Below are 21,042 nucleotides of genomic sequence, written 5' to 3'. Positions count from 1 at the left end.
GTTTTTCGGAGAGATTGAGAGAGGAGAGAGTAGAGATTCACCAGGGGGGAGAGGAGGGGTGTGTCCCGCGTCTCCTCCTCCGTCCTTCCGTGTTGATGCGAGTGTCCTCCCCGCCCTCTGTCTCTCCCTCTCTCTCTCTCTCTCTCTCTCTCTCCCTCCCTCTGTGCCTCTGTGGCTGCAGCATGCGCCGAGAGGAAGGGCAGCACCTGCCTGCCGCTCCCTGATGATTCAGCAGCACAGACAAGACAGCATGCTGCTCCTGCCTCTGCAGTGCCCTCCTCCTCCTCCTCCTCAGCACTATTCCTCCTCCCGCAACCGCAGCCTGCTCCACACGCTCTCACACCGCCTCCTCTCTCCCAGCGACTCAGGTGAGTGAGCCGCCTGCTGCCCTGCCACTGCTCGCTAGTGGACCAGGCAAGACGTTTGAGTGAAGAAATTACATTTTTTTTGGGGGGGGGGGGGGCAACCCTTTTTTGTGCTCGCAGGTAATTTGACCGGTTCTATTTATAAACTTGGCTGTGGCCATGACAGCAAACCTGAGGGAGGAAGCGGCGTCCCTCCTGCCTACAGACTCTTAACACGGTTAGCCTCGCGCCCGAGAGCTTTTTTCTCTTTCTTCCTTTCATCCTCCACTGCGACCCCAGCCCCCCCACGCAACGCCACGCCACGGCCTCATAATGGGAAACGGTCTTTATGAGACTGGTGGCAGCCAGCCACTGTGCGACGCTTTCAGCTAATCTCTCCTCGTGGACCACAGCAGATCCTTCGTCCGAGCAGGAAGTCGGGGGCAAGGATGACCGAGGGAATCGAGGAGTCCTCCTCTGTAGGGCCGGTGGTCCCTCCCGGACCGGCCTCCCCCACCGGCTCCTCCACGGCCGACGGCACCAAACAAGCCCCCGAGGGGGAGAACGAGGAGGAGACGGCGGCAGGTGGTGAGGGCGGGGAAGAGGAGGGCGTGGAGGGAGACGCGGAGGGAGGCGGCGACGATGATGATGGCGAGCGACCGGGGGCTGTGGGAATTGTGGGCTCGGCGGGGGCCTGCTGTGTGTGCATACAGATGGAACAAATGAACCGCTGCCTGCACTCTGAGAAGATCTGCATCCTCCCCATCGTGGCCTGTCTGCTCAGCCTAGCCCTCTGCACCGCCGGCCTCAAATGGGTCTTTGTGGACAAGATCTTTGAGTACGAACCGCCCACACATATGGACGCAAAACGCATCGGACAGGGCCCGTTCATCATATCAGCCGACCCCACGCTTGGACTTCCGGTGTCGTTTCCTCACTCGTCCTCGTCCGGTGCTCCCTTGATCACCGCCAGCACCACCACCACCACGGCACGTCCCCAGGCCCCGAGAGGCACGCAGTTCACCCCTTCTGTGGCACTGGCATACCACGCGGACCAACCCACACAGTCCGGGGTCCCCGCCATCCCAAGACACACCCCCTACCCTAAACCCACTTTGGAATTTAATGACATCATCGTCCCCACAGTCTGTAAGTACACACAACCTGTTCATTGAATACATTAAGATTCTTTTTTCTTTTTTTACACATCTCTCTGTCTGTCTCTGTCTCTCTCTCTCTGTCTCTCTGTCTCTGTCTCTCTCTCTCTAGACATCCTTTGTTTCAATCCTTGCCACTGAAATACGTGAAGTGCTGACTGGCTTGTGGCGATAAGAGATTGGAAGTGGCGAATGGGATGGATGTCTATGGCTGATAGGGAGGGGGAAGTGCAAAATAAATGCAAGATTGGTAACACTTTATAATCGTGCTGTCGTGGCTGTTTATCATTGTTTCCCATAGAAAATCTTTCAGGCCTGGAGGGATTTCGAAACGTACCCCGACCGCAACGGTGGGGGCTCCTCGCTGGCGACGCTAAACTTTTAGCTAACCTGTTCGCATCTATGTTGGCAATGGCATCCCAAGTATCATCATACTATTATGGGATGCGATGCGAACAGTTGTATTATGGGATGTGCGTTTCCCAGGCAACGACACACGTTGACACATTTTGGAACAGCGGCGCTCGCTGGCACGATGCTCCTAAAAGCAAAATGCTTATTGTTTTGAATGATTTGGCATCTTCTATGACACACTGTCAACACCAGGGGGGGGGGGGGGATCCTCTTCTGGCCTGGCGGGGGCGTCGTTGGCCTGGCGGGCCCGCCAGGCCTGTAGAATGGTAGGGGAAACACTGAAGATTGGTAACACTTTATTTGGATAGTAACATTTCAACAGAGTATTAGTTGACATTCAAGAATTCAACTGTTTAACATATGCCCAACAGATTACCTATGGAGTCTATGTGGCAATTTATACGAGAAGCAAACGGAATGTGTTGAATCTCAACAGCTTAACTAAGCTGTTAAAACAACATCAGACAAAGTGAAACAGTTGAATTGTTGAATGTCAACTAATAAATCTGTTGAAATGTTACAAATACTCTGTAGACTCTGTGTAGTGGGACTATCAAAATAAAGCGTTACCGGAAGATGAACTTGATGATGTAAACTTTGGGGAGAGTGACATAGCATATTGGGCAGAGGTTACCAGTTGAGCCTGAGGATTTGTGCTAAACACATGTTGTTGACTTCCATCATGACGATACAGGTTTGACTTGCCTGAAAGCAGACTTGTTGTGACTTGCAAAGTTGAGGACACTGCATTCCGCACACGGTCTACACTTGCAGATAAGACATTTTCCAGACAGTCTCGGTGCTTATCTTCCTACGTGTTATATCTGTAAGTAGACAGTGATCTCTTCATGACTACGCCTTCAAAACCTATATCGCTACAAACAGGTGCAACTCTATTTCAAAACCACCTCACCACCAGAGAATGTAACAACCACAAAAAAGATATACTTTTTAGTAACTGTATAATTACTACCATCCACTCTGACCTACTACTGTACTATTCATAAACACTTAAAGGAACACTCTGCCCATTTTCAACCAGCTTTGTATCATTAGAACATCAGTAGTATATCAGAAAACTGTCAACTGTTTTGAAGTCTGTCATTTCATTTGACAGTTATTGAGTGTTAAAGTGTGGACCAGTGACATCACTGGTCCACACTAACTCAAATTAATAACTCATGAACTCAAATCAACTCTCAATAACTGTCAAACTAGATGAATGATGAATAGTTTGACAGTTATTGAGAGTTGATTTGAGTTGATGAGTTATTAATTTGAGTTAGTGTGGACCAGTGATGTCACTGGTCCACACTTTAACAATCAATAACTGTCAAATTAAATGACAGACTTCAAAACCGTTTACAGTTTTCTGATATACTACTGATGTTCTAATGATACAAAGCTGGTTGAAAATGGGCAGTGTCCCTTTAAATTATACCATAAAACAAAAAAGGGACACTAACCTAAATGCACATCTGGTTATTGTGTTTATTATATTGTTCCACAAGAATGTTTTAGCTGCTAGGCAACATGGGACGGTCCCCAAGCTGTCTGCACATTTCCAGTCATATGCAGAAGAAGAAAAAAATCAATAAATGATGTATGACTTCCTAAAAGTAAATGGTGGTGTGCACGGAGACTTCCTCTTCTCTGCCTGAGCTCTCCATTTCAAGGTCAGAGTCAGCTGACCTCCATCCTCCATCGCTAAGCCACAGGGAAAAGAGCATCCCAGTAATGCTGTCTGTCTACTAGCAGCTCTCCACCATGACTTTTAGGTTGCATTCACACCCAGCACGTTTCCAGCAGTTGACTTGAACTCGGGAGCCTCTTTACTTCGGTTCATTTTTACAGACGACGACGACAGCATTCGAACTTGGGCGGCATCAAATAACTGAACTGATATGGCTGAAGCTGTGGTCCGTTCCCTCAGGAGTGGGAAAACCGTTTCATGGCTACAAGATGTTGACATCCAATAGCCAGCAGGTTCTCACGTATGGAAAACCTAACAACATAATGAACCAAGGGTAAACCACAGCTTGGATCAACGCTTATATTCAGTTGTTTCATCATGTGTTCTTCAGTAGCATGACCACAGAAGGTCTAATGCTTATATTCAGTTGTTTCATCATGTGTTCCTCAGTGGCATGAACACCACAGAAGGTCTAATCATTAGACTAGGCCTTAGTATTCCCTGAGGAACACAGGCCATCGACGAAAACCCTCCATCCACTCCGGTCTTGTGCCCTCCTTCGGTCAAGTTGTTGCCTAAATAAAACAAACACAAAAATGCCACAAAATAAATATTTCTGCCGTGACCAAAGAAAACCACAGGAGTGGCACCTTTGTCCCTCATACAGTCAGTTATATAGTGTCATAGTTGTTGATCGGTTCAGTTGAGCAGATTACCGCGGCACCACTGTGTTAATGCCACAGAACCATGGCTGCATGCCACCCAGCGTCTACAGTTTAGGTCCCGTGCTGATCTGGCAGTAAAGTGGCCAAACGAAACCATCACGTCCTGTGATTGTGCCTATAGCTGCTTTTTGTTCAGCTATATAGCTCTTTGTGTCTTTGTGTCAGATCCATCACTTGGCACCACTTTGTGCATGCTGCACTCTCCAGTATTGGATTGTACTTTGTCACTTTCTCTTGTCGGGAATTCATGGTTAAATTTTTAATCGTTAGAAGATGGGTCATAGAAAAGCTGCTTCTGGTGAACTTGCTCTGCTAACATCTCATCATGGATACTGCCAGAAAGGACGTTTTTACAGGAAATCCTGTGTGTGTGTGCGTGTGTGTGTGTGTGTGTGTGTGTGTGTGCGTGTGTGCGTGTGTGTGTGTGCGTGTGTGCGTGTCTGTGCATCAGTGTTGCCAGATGGTAAATGTTGAATTATCCTACCAGAGGGTCAGAATTATCTTTTTGGAGGTAAATTATCGTATGCCCCCCCCCACCCCCGCCTAATTGGAGCAAAAGCAAAAAAATATATTTTTTTTATTTTTGCTCCAGCTGAAAAGTTGTATGGTCACTCACGATTCGGTAAGTCACGAGTCGGCTTGGTTCCAGCCTTAAAACTCGTTATATAAGGATTTTTCCAAATGTCTATGGAGGAAATGAATGGGAAACTCACTTCTGGGGCAAAAGATGTCACGTGACTGTTCAGTTCTATAAACAGACGTAGGATTAGATTGATTACAACTGTCACAAAATGATCAAATTATCGTACATTTGGGGAATTTTGGGAATATCGATCGTACATCGTACAGAGGTTGAAATTATCGTACAAATACGATAATTATCGTACATCTGGTGAGGGAATTGGGTGTTGAAAGTCCTTGAATTTGATGCTAAGTGGTGGGACCTGCGTAAACATGATGGATGGCAGCTGTTATAAATGAATGCACTTGACATGAAATGATATTAAACTAGGTGAAAAGCCTCAGACACCCTGTATAGTTCAACAGACTCCTAAAACCTCAGACACCCTGTATAGTTCAACACACTCCTAAAACCTCAGACACCCTGTATACAACAACAGTAAGCTAGCTTAGCCAAACAGGCCCCTCTCTCCCACTCCGTGTGTTAGCTAAAACTACCGTCAGCTAGCTAAGCTACAAAAAAACTACGCTATGTCCTCGTCTCTTCTGCATTCCTCTCTTCAGCTCTCTCCTCTCTTCTCTCCTCCTCTCTCCTCTCTTCTCTCCTTTCCTCTTCTCTAAATATTCTAACGCTATCTATCTATCTATCTATCTCTGTATGTATGTTTGTCTCTCGGTGTCTCTGTGGTCTGACTGCGCGGCAAGTGACAACAGAACAAATTAGCTCCACTTGGGGCCGCGGGAGCGCGCATCAACCCCGCAATGAACTCTGGGTATTGGATGAGCTGCTTGAACACCTCAGAACAACGAAAATGCAGTTTTTTTCCGCCAATGTTTGATCGATTTGAAAACAAATGGCTGCTATGAACTCGGGAATTAATTTCCTTTCACATAATGTCCACATGAATGTCGCCCGGAGCATTCCTTTAACTACTTCAGTAAAATGGGATCATCGTCTGCCCTAAGATTCAAGAGCTGATATAGATGACCACTTTAACTCATTGAGTGCCATGGACGTCCTTCGACGTCCAATTAAATAGTGACGTAGAGTGCCACGGACGTCCTTCGACGTCCAATGCGTTTTTTGACGGTGGGACGTCGATCAAAGCCTTCCGCAGCTCCTGTACAACTATAGTAGCTATTGGAGGTCTATAACCTATTTTACAGAACCCTTAGGTGGCGACAGTGCTCTCCAGATTACAGAAATGTCAGGAATACACAGCCTGAAATAGCCTTGATCAAAGAGAACCCGCTCATGCTGCAGTCCAGAGCCATGTAGATTGTTCTGGCTGCAACTGACGGTGCGTGCGAACACAGTCAATCCGCGCACACAACTGAGTCCTTCTGCCTCTGTCTGTCTGTCAGCATAGTTTCTCCACATGATTAGCCGCTAGAAAAGCAGCAGCGCGACACTGAAAAGCCAAACCTTTCACTGCAGTCCGCGTGTGGCTTCTCCATGTTGCGCTGCCTGGGAGGCGGCGCACCAAAAGCATTCCGAAAATAGACGCTTGGTGCGAGGCTGTGTGTTACTAGTGTGGGGAGGAGTTTTCAGCTGAGGGGGGGGAGGGGGGGTGGGGCACGCAGGGCAGGACACAACTACACCACATCACTACATCAGAAAATATTATCTAGAGTCAGTGAATGTGCTTGAAATGCTGCATTTCACAAAAGGCTGAATATCTCAGCTTATAATTTGAAATGCCTGAAAACGCTGAAAACAACCTATCTTCTCCGGCTCATAACTAAAGAACGGAAAATGGTATCAATAAACTTTTTTTTGCTGATGATACAATAGAGTCTCCTTGTTCTTTTTGCGTGTTCGGTGTTTACATAGTAATATCACACAATATTCTGTGGGCCTCGAGAAATCACTGAAAACGCTCTGAAAACTCTGGCACTGGGAGCGTCCGTTCTCCAAAAGTGGCTGGCACTCAATGAGTTAATCAGTGTGGCCTGTTAAGGCTTGTCCCTGTCTTGCCACATGCTGTACAGAACTAACAATTTTCCTTAACCCTGTAAGACCCGCTGTTGCAGAATTACAACATTTTTATTGTATCTAAAAAAAGGTATAAATGTTTGTTTTTTGTGTTCCCCCCCTCATAAACATTGGGTCCTATTCTTCAGTCTAACAATGCTATTGGATAGGACATTTGTATATAAGTCCCACCCACAAGGTCATGATGTATCACAACTTCCAGAACTTGGCTGAGAATTACAGTAACCAACCTTTGTTTCATTGGACTAGGTTTATCAATTCTAAGTAAGTAAAATGCCTTTATTTATTTTTGTGATCAGTAAAATGAATAGAACATGTACATATGTTGTTATTGTGAAATACATTCTCCAAATATTATATTATATATTATATAAATATTATATAAATATTATTATTTCCATAAACATAATTATTTTGCAAACACTTCATTATCATCTCCAAAGGCCTCCTACAACACCATCTGAAAGGTTTAAAAAAATATATATATGTTTTACTATGTCTGGGTTCTACAGGGTTAAGCAATGCCTTGCCACCTCCTGCTGTTGACCCCCATGTGCTGGACCTCCTGCTGTTGACCCCCATGTGCTGGACCTCCTGCTGTTGACCCCCATGTGTGCTGCGTGGGAACTGTGCACTGATGTGCACTGAGGTGGCTGATGTGCACTCTCAGTCACGCAGTGGTGCTTGGCTTGGGAGTTTTGGTGTGTGTGTATATATATATATATACAGTATATATATATATATATATATATATATATATATATACACCATATGCTGTGAAATTCTTTATGGCTTTCTTCCCATTTCTGAAGGCTGCACTAATGAAAGCAGCATCAGCTCTTTGTCCAAAAGTGGATTGGTTTGAAAATCATTGGCTGCAGTAAAAACACCACGACTCCTTTGACTGGTGGACTGTAAGGTTAAAGTACTGTATCCATGGAAACTCTCAAAACCATTCTCTCGGTATGCATTGCCAACGACTTGTTAGCAGAGTAAGAGTTTGTGTTGTTTCTATACTACATTGGAGATGTGGTACAGTAGCCTATGTGGTTGGTATATGGCTTTGTGCAATCACTGAGGTTTGAACTACGCTGAGGTTTGAACTACGCTGTACCCTGTCCCCTGTGCTGGCAATATGGTCCTCATGATCTGCGCCCCTCCCTGGCCTCTTACCCTTCTACCATATTCTTCCTAGAAAATAAATAAGGTGTTTTGTCAACTGTCAACTCTCAAGGGCGGTTGTACTGCCATACCACACTGTGACTGAGGCATGGTCTGCATTAATGCAACAACTACTAGCAATACTGCTACTAAACACACACACACACACACACACACACACACGGATTCCATTAGATGCCACTCTCGAACTGAACAGACCAGCTGGTTGTGGCCCTGAACAACGTGTTCAGAGCAGCAGGGATCCCTTGCTGCCCAAACCTGTACTCTATCTATACAGGTGGTAGATGTATCCAGCAGAGAGCTCAATTTGGAGCATTTTGCAAAGGCACTGATCTTCATGATCCTTGCCTCCTTGAGACCGTCACCATCAGCTAACTGCCATGTGTGGACAAAGCATTGCTGACATTCAGCGGTTCTTCTGGTGAGCACCTGGTCCACAATGTACTGTTCGGCCCTGGATAGGTCTTCACAACTTTGCCTCATCCAGATTTTCATCATCATTTACTTTGTCATCTTCCTCTTGTGGAAGGCACGCGGTACATGCTTGCTTCATATTTGCGTCACGTTGTCACACATGAGTTGGCATGTAGTGTAGAGTTTTTGTCTGACGTCATATTCGTCACATAATGGATTTGAAGGCTTCCGATATTCTTTCTCCTTTGAATCTACTGCAGGCCAGCAAGTACGAATTCAGCTGAATTCCCTCAGTTGTTGTCCATACATGGGTAGTGACTCCCAAAAAGCCATGCAATCTCCTGTCTGACCAAATGTTCACTGTAACTCTCGACTCTCTGCAACAAGGGGATCTACCTTTGAGCTAGTTTGCAGCCTGTGAGTGACAGCCAGGCAGTTATTGGGGTCAGCCACAGACAGGAAGTGTCAGAAATCCTGGTTCTCTGTGATCGTAAGAGGCATGTTCCATCCCATCGACAGGCCCGTTACATTGGCATTTGATATAGCCTTCTGTTTTCGGATGGTTCGCAGAATAAGATTCCTGGGGGCGAGTCTGGACGATCTGAGAAATGACTAGCTGTGTAGAATCAACACAGACCAGTCTCATCGTTTGAAACCTGCAAATGTGTGAAACGGGAGCAAAAATAAAGTATGGAGTCCATTATGGATTGCATTTACCTCAACAGTTAGACCATTAGATTTAAACTTTGTTCAGATAGAACCAACAAAAATAAAAGTAACGTTATGGTATGAGTTCATTAGGACTTGAATGTAGTTTTGCATTAGTGATCATTTTGCTATAGCAGGGAGGGCAATTATTGTGCTTTTCAGTCAATTATCAAACCCACACACAGTTGTGCCTGTATGTTCCCTATACAGTGATGACCTGGGAATTCCCAAGGTGCCAGTAGGATTTCCCAGGAAAGTTTTTTCTTTTTTAATCTAGGCTGTTAAGAACATAAAAGAATGCAGATTAGTATAATTGATTTTATTCTCATCAGTATTATCTCCACAGTAGTAGTAGGCCTAATACCCAATGTCATTCTGCCCTGAAAGCAAGACTTTACCAGCTGCATTTGTATTGGCATTTGAGTTTTTTTGGCATAAAAAAACTTTATGCCAAACTTTACTTACTTCATTAGTGCATTTGTCACATTATGGTTTTTGGCAGTTCAAATCAAATAAACCTTTTCTCAGCAATGTCTCAGCATCTGTTTATTTCAACCAGTGCTGTATGTAAGCACTAGGGGGCGGTATAGTATAAAGAATCTCCCACAGCCTCATGCATTATTACGTTTGAAAAGACCCATCACATTTTGTTTGTGGGGTGCCTCACAGGTAGGGGAATTTATGAATTTTATATGATTTTGAGCTGACTGATTAAATTGAATGAAATTGCTAATGACACCAGCCAGTTGTGAGAGGACAGATTGTTAACATTAGCAAGCTGTGGAGTTGTAAGAGAACAGATTGTATCTGGCTTACGTTAGCACCAACCCTCACACAGACACTACCAATCCCAATGAGTCTTCAAATGAAAAACACATTTTGTCTCGCTCAGCTGTCAGAAATCTCTGATGAGCACGTCTTGATTATATTATTATGATTGTGACTTTGAATCCTACAGTGGGTATTACTTCACACCATTAAGTTTGTGGTAATTGATAAGTGTCTCATTTTTGGAGAAATTATCATCTTGGTTTGACTTGACACATTTAGCTATTTTCACAATCTGCTTAGACTCTGATTATTGCCACTTGGGGACGTTTGTGAAAAGAAAATGACCAAAAAGACATGGACAGTAGTTTGGATCTTGAAAGGATGCGCCTTCCCGGTGGTTTTTGGTGGTGCTAAACCAACATCAAGTTTAAAGCAAAGTACCAATGGCACAAGGTAGCACTCACAAAACTTCAGGACAAAGGAGCTCTCAATTTCACCAATTTATTTGGCCATGTCACAAATAATGCCAACGTTTCGGCCTCTCTGCCTTCTTCAGGGCATAGAGGAAATTGAACAAAATGGATGTCATGCCATATATAGTAGAGTGAACAATTAGGAAAGTCACATGGTACACTTAAAGGGATCAGGTCACATAAAGATGTTTCATTTACTTAACCACATAACAATGACTAAAAAAACACACATGGTGAAATGGCACATTTACATACAATTAAAATAGTTATAATATGCACTTTGAGGTATACTTGTCTTTTCAGAGGGTTTAGAGGAAACATTTGAGAGAAAAGTCATCATTCAGTCCAGCAGGTGTCATTGTGTTAAGTGTGGAGATCCAGTACATTTCTCTCTGTGAGAGAAGTTTTGGTAGGTTGCCAGACATGGACAGTGCTTGTGTCATCAATGTTCTGGCATATTTCACACATACAGTGGGTACTGTTACAGTGTTACTTTGAAATGCTTTCTGCTCTTTTTTTTTATAATTAGTTATATAAAGAAAAAAAAACATCGCATGGATGCATAACTGGGACGTATCCTCAGTGATGTACCCTGGGGTCATAGGATGTTTCGGGTCTCGCAACATCATACACCCTCGCCCAGGTGACCCAGCCGGGGCTGGCCAAGCCCCAACTTACGTCCCAGTAGCTACCCACGGTCAGCCCTATAGGGAGGGTCGAAGGTGGTCACGTGGTCAGGGCCACTCAATCCGCTGCTCCGGAACTACTCTGCTGGGACCGGGGGAGGGGGAGGGCTCTGGTACGTAGAGGGACCGGGCTCTGTGGGTTGCCACCCGGCCGGGTTCCTCCCTCGTCTCACCAGGTCTATGACCTGTGCGCTGCACCAGACTCCCCCGCTCCAAACATCTCATTCCGAGGTGATGGTATCTTAGTGGACACCATGCAGTACCAGTACTTGGTGGCACTGCAGTCTCCACTTGCGGCTTGAATGGCCCTCCTAAAAGGCCTCTCGTGGGTTCTTGGGCTTCTTCCTCACGGAAGACGCAGGCTGGGGAGCTAACCCATACTGCTACCCGGGTGCCGTCCCTGTTCCGGCTGTCAACTGACTCTCCAGTAGTCACTAGTCTTTCCTGGTTGTCACATAGTCTATTCCTATGAGTCACTGGCTAGGCCAGGCTAACTAATAAAGAAAAAAAAACATCGCATGGATGCATAACTGGGACGTATCCTCAGTGATGTACCCTGGGGTCATAGGATGTTTCGGGTCTCGCAACATCATACACCCTCGCCCAGGTGACCCAGCCGGGGCTGGCCAAGCCCCAACTTACGTCCCAGTAGCTACCCACGGTCAGCCCTATAGGGAGGGTCAAAGGTGGTCACGTGGTCAGGGCCACTCAATCCGCTGCTCCGGAACTACTCTGCTGGGACCGGGGGAGGGCTCTGGTACGTAGAGGGACCGGGCTCTGTGGGTTGCCACCCGGCCGGGTTCCTCCCTCGTCTCACCAGGTCTATGACCTGTGCGCTGCACCAGACTCCCCCGCTCCAAACATCTCATTCCGAGGTGATGGTATCTTAGTGGACACCATGCAGTACCAGTACTTGGTGGCACTGCAGTCTCCACTTGCAGCTTGAATGGCCCTCCTAAAAGGCCTCTCGTGGGTATATATATATATATATATTAGGGCTGTCAAACGATTAATTTTATTAATCGCGATTAATCGTGCAATTAACTATAGTTAATCACGATTAATCGCATCTTTGTATCGCATGTTTAAAATGCCATTATTTTGCATTTGAAAGCATTTTTGATTAGATATTAATCATTCTTACCAGTGTGTCGTGATTGGGAATCAAATAAATCCAAATAAATGTACTTTGTGATCTTGAATTTTAGATTTGGAATGTAGACAGGAGGTAACAATGTCTACAAAATATATCTAGAACCGATACTTCCGGCAGCGGCGCTGTGGAGCATTTGAAACCCAAAATGACACAGCTGTGTCTGAGCTAAAAACGTTGGCACTTCCATGTGAATAATGGCTCGGTATTGGAAACTGAGTATTGATAACGTGTATATCGCGTGAAGCCACTGGAGCCGACCTCCCAGTGGTTAGAGGACCCGCGCATCCGAGACTCTGAAGGAAGAATGAGTGATGAGTCTCGCGCTAGCTAGCTGGCTGCTAGCTGGCTGCTAGCTGGCCGCTAGCTACTTTTAGGTGATGGCTCGCCTCAAACTCGATGTACTTCGGTGATATTTTAATTCCGTTTTACACAAGGTGCAAAATGACTACAAAGTTGAGACTCCTGTGAATCCAAAGAGCCCAACCACATTAATGTGTGATGAAATAATGGCCTCATAGTAACATTTCCAAATTTGATGATACCATTTTTTTACTTGACCTTATACTGTATAAATGACCTATTGTCAGCTCTAGGATAATCACAGCCTTGTTAAATAAACTCTCTAGTCTAGACCCAGAATGTAGATGCATGAAAATGTATGGGATGTCCAGGTACATTGAAGTGTTTTTCTGAGCCATTTTCAGAAAATAGTGCATGTCATCCAATCGTCAACATTGTAAAAATCACAAACTGGCTCAGATTCCTGCAAATCAGACATTATGTTGGATCCAAGATTCGCACCTTTGAAGCGCTCCCAAATGAACATGCTTTTTTTTATGTATTGTTGAGCCCTTCTCACCGCAAACATGTAGGGCTCTATCTTCCCCTGGGCCTTAAACGCTAATTTAAGGCCTGGCGCAGTGATATTAGTGGGCGTGGTCAGGCGCATTCCATAATTTGTCCTCGGCGCTAAAGCCAGCGTTAACCATTTAACCATGCCTTTTAAGCGCAGAACTATTCACAACTGTGGCCATTGGCGAACTGCAGTAAATGAATCACACTCTTCTCTTTCAAGCTCCGATTCCACGGAGCGATCCAGTCCGGTCAGAAAAGCCCGACCAAAGTGCTCTGAGCTCCCCCCCCCCCCTCCCTCTCTGCCCACTCCCATCCCCGTCTGTCCATTATGCTCCTTAAACAAATCTCACGGCAGTTTAAATACAGCAAGCATGTAAATACGCGACACTATAGCAAGATCAAAGTGAGAAGAATGTTCTAAACGCATCGGCTAGAAAAATATAGCCTATCCCTGGATGTCATGCTGAGATTAGATTGGTGAAAGTTTGGACAGAATCATTGCATCATCTTCTCCCCCTCTGCACGGCAGACAGGTAGGCTGATGCAACAGCCTCTGAATGACAGGGGCTCAAAACTACTTTTTTCATCGGTCGTTGTGCCTGCCTAGTGCCTACATATAAATTAGTCTGGCCTTTCTTCCAAAATACTGATGGTTCTGTCATTCTGTGGTGTAGCCTACATTTCAGATCTGATGCTTGCAGTGCTCTATAGGGGCAGAAATGGACGCGCGAGAGAGAGGGAGAGAGAGAGTGAGATAGCGGCAGAAAGAGTGATTGAATAAGGCCTGGTTTTGAAAAGCGTTAACCGCAAAATTAACGCATTTCGAGGCGTAAAAAAACATGATGCTATCTTCCCGAATGGAAGTCCTCCTCTTCACCTTCTTTCCAACTGTGGTTGACGGACATTTATGCTCGCCGTGCCGCGAAGGGTGCGGGGAGGAGCGAGGCGTCAAATGACGTCAATGTGTTGGGCGCGACCGACGTGAGCTGCCCACCGCGTACCTGAAGATTTTTCTAGCAGCGCGACCTCCACACGGCTTCTCTCCAAACATGGACGCTTTTGAACCACTGAGCCGTGTTTTCACCACATTTCTTGACCCATGTAGTAAACTTTGATTTGCAACTGTTCGTTTTTAGTCATTTCAACAAGTAAATGTGTTGTGTTGAGCGAGATTAAAAGCAGGCTATCAGGGCTGAGAACTGAAACGGCTATTCAGTAAAAACAAGTTTGGTGATTCATTCATGTGCTGATATACGGTCGTTTGAGAGTGAAAGCACACTCAGTACTGCACATAATAGCGTTTCATTGCGACTTTTCACGGGCTGTTAAAAGCATCTGCCCCAGCGCGAGGTCCGCACGTGACTCGTGGAGTATAATGAGCCCTTTAGGTTTCTGAGGACCAACTCACTTCAAAACTTTTCCACCATTTGGGACCCGTTTCTGGCCTACCTCGACGAGGTTGGGGGTGACGGGTGACTTGCCTGGTTGGTTTCTCATGGACCCCATGCGTGGGATCCCGGGCGCGGTGTCTCTCACAAGCAGTAAAGCACCTTATGCGGCTGGTAATCACCTTGAATGTTGATTGTATAAGTTTGTTTTTTGTTTCCTTTCCTGTGTCTGAGCGTGTTTGTTTGTTTTATCTGTGCATTGTTCAGAAATTTTTTAAATAAAATATATATAAAAAAACATTGTCAAAATCGCACAAATCTCCAATTCTCAAACGTTATTGATACACAGCATCACGCACCCCCCCCCCCCCCCCCCAAAGGTCTAATCCTAAAACGACCCCTGATCTGCACCATAACATTACGGAAGATTACTAGTAATATTAAAAAGTCCTGAGCTGGGAAATAGACAGCACTGATAGACTGGCATTTCCACACCGCCACTTGTTCACACGCGACGGCGTGCCGTCACATTGATGGAACAGGGTGCGTGTGTCTCCTGGTGCAGTGTGTTGTGGTGAGTCACGGTGAGACAGATGTCTCCTGGTGCAGTGTGTTGTGGTGAGTCACGGTGAAACAGATGTCTCCTGGTGCAGTGTATTGTGGTGAGCCACGGTGAGACAGATGTCTCCTGGTGCAGTGTGTTGTGGTGAGTCACGGTGAGACAGATGTCTCCTGGTGCAGTGTGTTGTGGTGAGTCACGGTGAAACAGATGTCTCCTGGTGCAGTGTGTTGTGGTGAGTCACGGTGAGACAGATGTCTCCTGGTGCAGTGTGTTGTGGTGAGTCATGGTGAAACAGATGTCTCCTGGTGCAGTGTGTTGTGGTGAGCCATGGTGAGACAGATGTCTCCTGGTGCAGTGTGTTGTGGTGAGCCACGGTGAAACAGATGTCTCCTGGTGCAGTGTGTTGTGGTGAGTCACGGTGAAACAGATGTCTCCTGGTGCAGTGTGTTGTGGTGAGTCACGGTGAGACAGATGTCTCCTGGTGCAGTGTGTTGTGGTGAGTCACAGTGAGACAGATGTCTCCTGGTGCAGTGTGTTGTGGTGAGCCACAGTGAGACAGATGTCTCCTGGTGCAGTGTGTTGTGGTGAGTCACAGTGAGACAGATGTCTCCTGGTGCAGTGTGTTGTGGTGAGTCACAGTGAGACAGATGTCTCCTGGTGCAGTGTGTTGTGGTGAGTCACAGTGAGACAGATGTCTCCTGGTGCAGTGTGTTGTGGTGAGTCACGGTGAGACAGATGTCTCCTGGTGCAGTGTGTTGTGGTGAGTCATGGTGAGACAGATGTCTCCTGGTGCAGTGTGTTGTGGTGAGTCACGGTGAGACAGATGTCTCCTGGTGCAGTGTGTTGTGGTGAGTCACGGTGAGACAGATGTCTCCTGGTGCAGTGTGTTGTGGTGAGTCACGGTGAGACAGATGTCTCCTGGTGCAGTGTGTTGTGGTGAGTCACGGTGAGACAGATGTCTCCTGGTGCAGTGTGTTGTGGTGAGTCACGGTGAGACAGATGTCTCCTGGTGCAGTGTGTTGTGGTGAGTCACGGTGAGACAGATGTCTCCTGGTGCAGTGTGTTGTGGTGAGTCACGGTGAGACAGATGTCAGCTGGTGCAGTGTGTTGTGGTGAGTCACGGTGAAACAGATGTCTCCTGGTGCAGTGTTGTGGTGAGCCACGGTGAAACAGATGTCTCCTGGTGCAGTGTGTTGTGGTGAGTCACGGTGAGACAGATGTCTCCTGGTGCAGTGTGTTGTGGTGAGTCACGGTGAGACAGATGTCTCCTGGTGCAGTGTGTTGTGGTGAGTCATGGTGAGACAGATGTCTCCTGGTGCAGTGTGTTGTGGTGAGTCACGGTGAAACAGATGTCTCCTGGTGCAGTGTGTTGTGGTGAGTCACGGTGAGACAGATGTCTCCTGGTGCAGTGTGTTGTGGTGAGTCACGGTGAAACAGATGTCTCCTGGTGCAGTGTGTTGTGGTGAGTCACGGTGAGACAGATGTCTCCTGGTGCAGTGTGTTGTGGTGAGTCACGGTGAGACAGATGTCTCCTGGTGCAGTGTGTTGTGGTGAGTCACGGTGAAACAGATGTCTCCTGGTGCAGTGTGTTGTGGTGAGTCACGGTGAGACAGATGTCAGCTGGTGCAGTGTGTTGTGGTGAGTCACGGTGAGACAGATGTCTCCTGGTGCAGTGTGTTGTGGTGAGTCACGGTGAAACAGATGTCTCCTGGTGCAGTGTTGTGGTGAGCCACGGTGAGACAGATGTCTCCTGGTGCAGTGTGTTGTGGTGAGCCATGGTGAGACAGATGTCTCCTGGTGCAGTGTGTTGTGGTGAGTCACGGTGAGACAGATGTCTCCTGGTGCAGTGTGTTGTGGTGAGTCATGGTGAGACAGATGTCTCCTGGTGCAGTGTGTTGTGGTGAGTCACGGTGAAACAGATGTCTCCTGGTGCAGTGTGTTGTGGTGAGTCACGGTGAGACAGATGTCTCCTGGTGCAGTGTGTTGTGGTGAGTCACGGTGAAACAGATGTCTCCTGGTGCAGTGTTGTGGTGAGTCACGGTGAAACAGATGTCTCCTGGTGCAGTGTTGTGGTGAGTCACGGTGAGACAGATGTCTCCTGGTGCAGTGTTGTGGTGAGCCACGGTGAGACAGATGTCTCCTGGTGCAGTGTTGTGGTGAGTCACGGTGAGACAGATGTCTCCTGGTGCAGTGTTGTGGTGAGTCATGGTGAGACAGATGTCTCCTGGTGCAGTGTGTTGTGGTGAGTCACGGTGAGACAGATGTCTCCTGGTGCAGTGTTGTGGTGAGTCACGGTGAGACAGATGTCTCCTGGTGCAGTGTTGTGGTGAGTCACGGTGAGACAGATGTCTCCTGGTGCAGTGTGTTGTGGTGAGTCACGGTGAGACAGATGTCTCCTGGTGCAGTGTTGTGGTGAGTCATGGTGAAACAGATGTCTCCTGGTGCAGTGTTGTGGTGAGTCACGGTGAGACAGATGTCTCCTGGTGCAGTGTGTTGTGGTGAGTCACGGTGAGACAGATGTCTCCTGGTGCAGTGTGTTGTGCTTTGCCCTTGCTTGACACCTAGCGAAACCTGTCCTTTCAAAAACACCATCCACTGCAGGAGACTGCTGGGTCTGCAAATACAATTAGAGCCCTGCCGAAAAAGCAGAGGGAAGAGGCGGCCTGTCGGCTCCCCACCAGTACTCGGTGTCTCTCACTGGTTTTGGGTTTCTTATCTACCAGCCCACCAGTACTCAATGTCTCTCACTGGGTTTCGGTTTCTTATCTACCAGCATTTTTTTTTTTAAATGGAACTCAATCGATTATAGCTGCCTTCTTACATGATAGGAGGAAAAAGCCTGGTCAGCTCTGCAGCATTGTAAATTAAAGGGATAGTTCAATTTTTTAAGTCTAGCCCTATTTGCTACTTACCAATGATGATTTTGATTGGTAGAGTTCTTTCTCGGCACAATCCATCCTGTTCCTCACAGCAGCTCTGGAAAGTTCAATGGGGTCACACTCCTCCTGTATGTACCAGCTGACTGAAGCTCACTGTGTGTGTGTGTGTGTGTGTGTGTGTGTGTGTGTGTGTGTGTGTGTGTGTGTGTGTGTGTGTGTGTGTGTGTGCACTGTGTGTGTGTGTGTGTGTGTGTGTGTGTGTGTGTGTGTGTGTGTGTGTGTGTGTGTGTGGGTGTGTGTGTGTGTGTGTGTGTGTGTGTGTGTGTGTGTGTGTGTGTGTGTGTGTGTGTGTGTGTGTGTGTGTGTGTGTGGGTGTGTGTGTGTGTGTGTGTGTGTGTGTGTGTGTGTGTGTGTGCACTGTGTGTGTGTGTGTGTGTGTGTGTGTGTGTGTGTGTGTGTGTGTGCACTGTGTGTGTGTGTGTGTGTGTGTGTGTGTGTGTGTGTGTGTGTGTGTGTGTGTGTGTGTGTGTGTGTGTGTGCACTGTGTGTGTGTGTGTGTGTGTGGGTGTGTGTGTGTGTGTGTGTGTGTGTGTGTGCACTGGGGATGAAATTTTAATGAGCCTCAGTCAGCTGTTACTTACAGGAGCGTGACACCGTTGACCCTGCGTTCGTTTTTGCCCAACTTTCCAGAGCTGCTATGAGGAACAGGATGGATTGTGCTGAGAAAGAACTCGACCAATCAACATCGTCATTGGTAAGGAGCAAATAGTGCTAGACTTTAAAAAATGTGAACTATCCCTTTAAACTCCTCAGTTGGCACCCCAACCCCAACACATTCAAAACCTAAGCCACTAAGTGTATTTTCAGTGTGTATATTATTCCATATTTATTTTTCCATCACTTCATTTGAATTAGTGGGTGAAGTCCAGTTATTTTAAAGGAGCAGGCAGCTGATTTCCACCGGATGTTTACATTTATGGTTGTCAATTTCTAATGTATCCAATGCTTACTGATGCATTGTACATTCTGACTTTTGCCAGTTCAATCAGTGGCAGTAATGGGTTTTGTATTGATAATTTGGGGACATTTGAAAATGTCCATAGGAAGCTCAAAATGTAGCTTAGGCAGCCTGAAGATTTTACAAAGAAGAAAAAACCTGCTGTTACAAATCAGGAAAAGAGACTAACCAACATCAGGGAATGGATGGAGGCAGCAGTACTCATCTTAAAAAAGAAAAGAAAGTTATTACGCTTAGACAATGCTTAACAAAAGATCATTGCCTCTGCCGTGGCCGGAGGAATTATGTTTTCGGGTTGTTGTATGTACGTCCGTCCGTCCGATTCTCGTTAATGCGATATCTTAGGAACGCCTTGAAGGAATTGCTTCAAATTTGGCTCAAATGTCCACTTGGACTCAAGGATGAACAGATTCGATTTTGGTGGTCAAAGGTCAAAGTTCAAGGTCACTGTGACCTCACAAATGCCATTTTCATGCTTGTTAACGCAATATCTCAGGCCTTGACGGAATTGCTTCAAATTGGCTCAAACGTCCACTTGGACTCATGCTCGTTAACGCGATATCTCAGGAATGCCTTGACGGAATTGCTTCAAATTGGCTCAAACCTCCACTTGGACTCATGCTCGTTAACGCGATATCTCAGGAATGCCTTTACTGAATTACTTCAAATTTGGCTCAAACCTCCACTTGGACTCAAGGATGAAATGAGTAGACTTTGGTGGTCAAAGGTCAAAGTTCAAGGTTACTGTGACCTCACAACCGCCATTTTTATGTTCATTAACGCGATATCTCAGGAACGTCTTGAGGGAATTTCTTCAAATTTGGCTCAAACATCCCCTTGGACTCAAGGGTAAACTGGTTAGATGTTGGTGGTCAAAGTTCAAGGTCACTGTGACTTCACGACTGCTTGCTTCATGCTCGTTAACGCGATAATCTCAGGAACGCTTTAACAAAATTTCAACTTGGACTCAAGGGTGAACTGATTAGATTTTGGTGGACAAAGGTCAAAGTTAAGGTCACTGTGGCCGCATGTCCGTCTGTTCCATCAAGGGGGCGGGGCTAGGTAAAAGGGGCCATAGCTAGGGATAGGAAGGTCGTAGAGAGTCAGGATTCGAGGGGTGCGGTAGGAGTGTGGGTGGTGGGAGGGGGCGTGGTAAGGGAAAGGGGTGGAGCTAGAGAAAGTGGGCCGTAGCTAGGGATAGGAAGGTGATTGGGGGTCTGGGTTTGAGCGGTGGCTAGAGAGAGTGGCTAGGGGGATGTGGGAGGTGGGAGGTGTGGGGGTCAAGGAAGGGGCGGGGCTGGGAAAAAAGGCTGCAGCTAGTGATACGAAGGTCGTAGAGAGTCAGGATTCGAGGGGTGGGGTTGGGGGAATGTCTAGGCGGGGGATGTGGGTGGTGGGAGGGGGTGTGATCAGTAAGGGGCGGGGCTAGGGAAAATGGGCCATAGCTAGGGATAGGAAGGTTGTAGAGACTCGGGGTTCGAGGGGTGGGGAGAGGGAGCGGATAGGGGGGCTCTGGGTGGTGGGGAGGACCGTGGTGCGGGAAAGGGGTGGGGCTAGGGGAAATGGGCCATAGCTAGGGATAGGAAGGTTGTAGAGACTCGGGGTTCGAGGGGTGGGGAGAGGGAGCGGATAGGGGGGCTCTGGGTGGTGGGGAGGACCGTGGTGCGGGAAAGGGGTGGGGCTAGGGGAAAGGGGCCGTAGCTAGGGATAGGAAGGTTGTAGAGACTCGGGGTTGGAAGGGTGGGTAGGGGCAGTGGTTGGGGGGATGTGGGTGGTTTTTGGGGTAGGACCATTTTCCACATTGAAAATGATTAGCCGTGTTGCTGAGGTGCTCCCAAACATGGCTAAAGTGCCATAGGGCTGAATGGCCACACCACTGCACCTGTGGCCTTCAAGGTATTTGTGCTTGTATGAGTCTGGACAGACATGCATGATTGTAC

The 21,042-nt window shown here is 47.0% G+C and overlaps 1 protein-coding gene across 1 annotated transcript in view; it reads left to right on the top strand.

The window, feature by feature from the left end:
• The first annotated feature begins 465 nt into the window (after positions 1–465).
• The window catches only part of nrg1 (neuregulin 1), a 47,875-nt gene continuing 27,298 nt past the window's right edge, over positions 466–21,042 (top strand). The window contains exon 1 of the mRNA XM_083638435.1: positions 466–1,493. Coding sequence (XP_083494561.1) covers positions 794–1,493 — 700 coding nt within the window. The 5' untranslated portion in view covers positions 466–793. The remainder of the gene's footprint in view (positions 1,494–21,042) is intronic.

Source organism: Poromitra crassiceps, assembly GCF_964638095.1.
Source record: "Poromitra crassiceps genome assembly, chromosome: 6".
Classification (NCBI taxonomy): domain Eukaryota; kingdom Metazoa; phylum Chordata; class Actinopteri; order Beryciformes; family Melamphaidae; genus Poromitra; species Poromitra crassiceps.
Note: the sequence above shows the minus strand (reverse complement) of the source record. Positions and strands in the feature narration are given on the sequence as shown.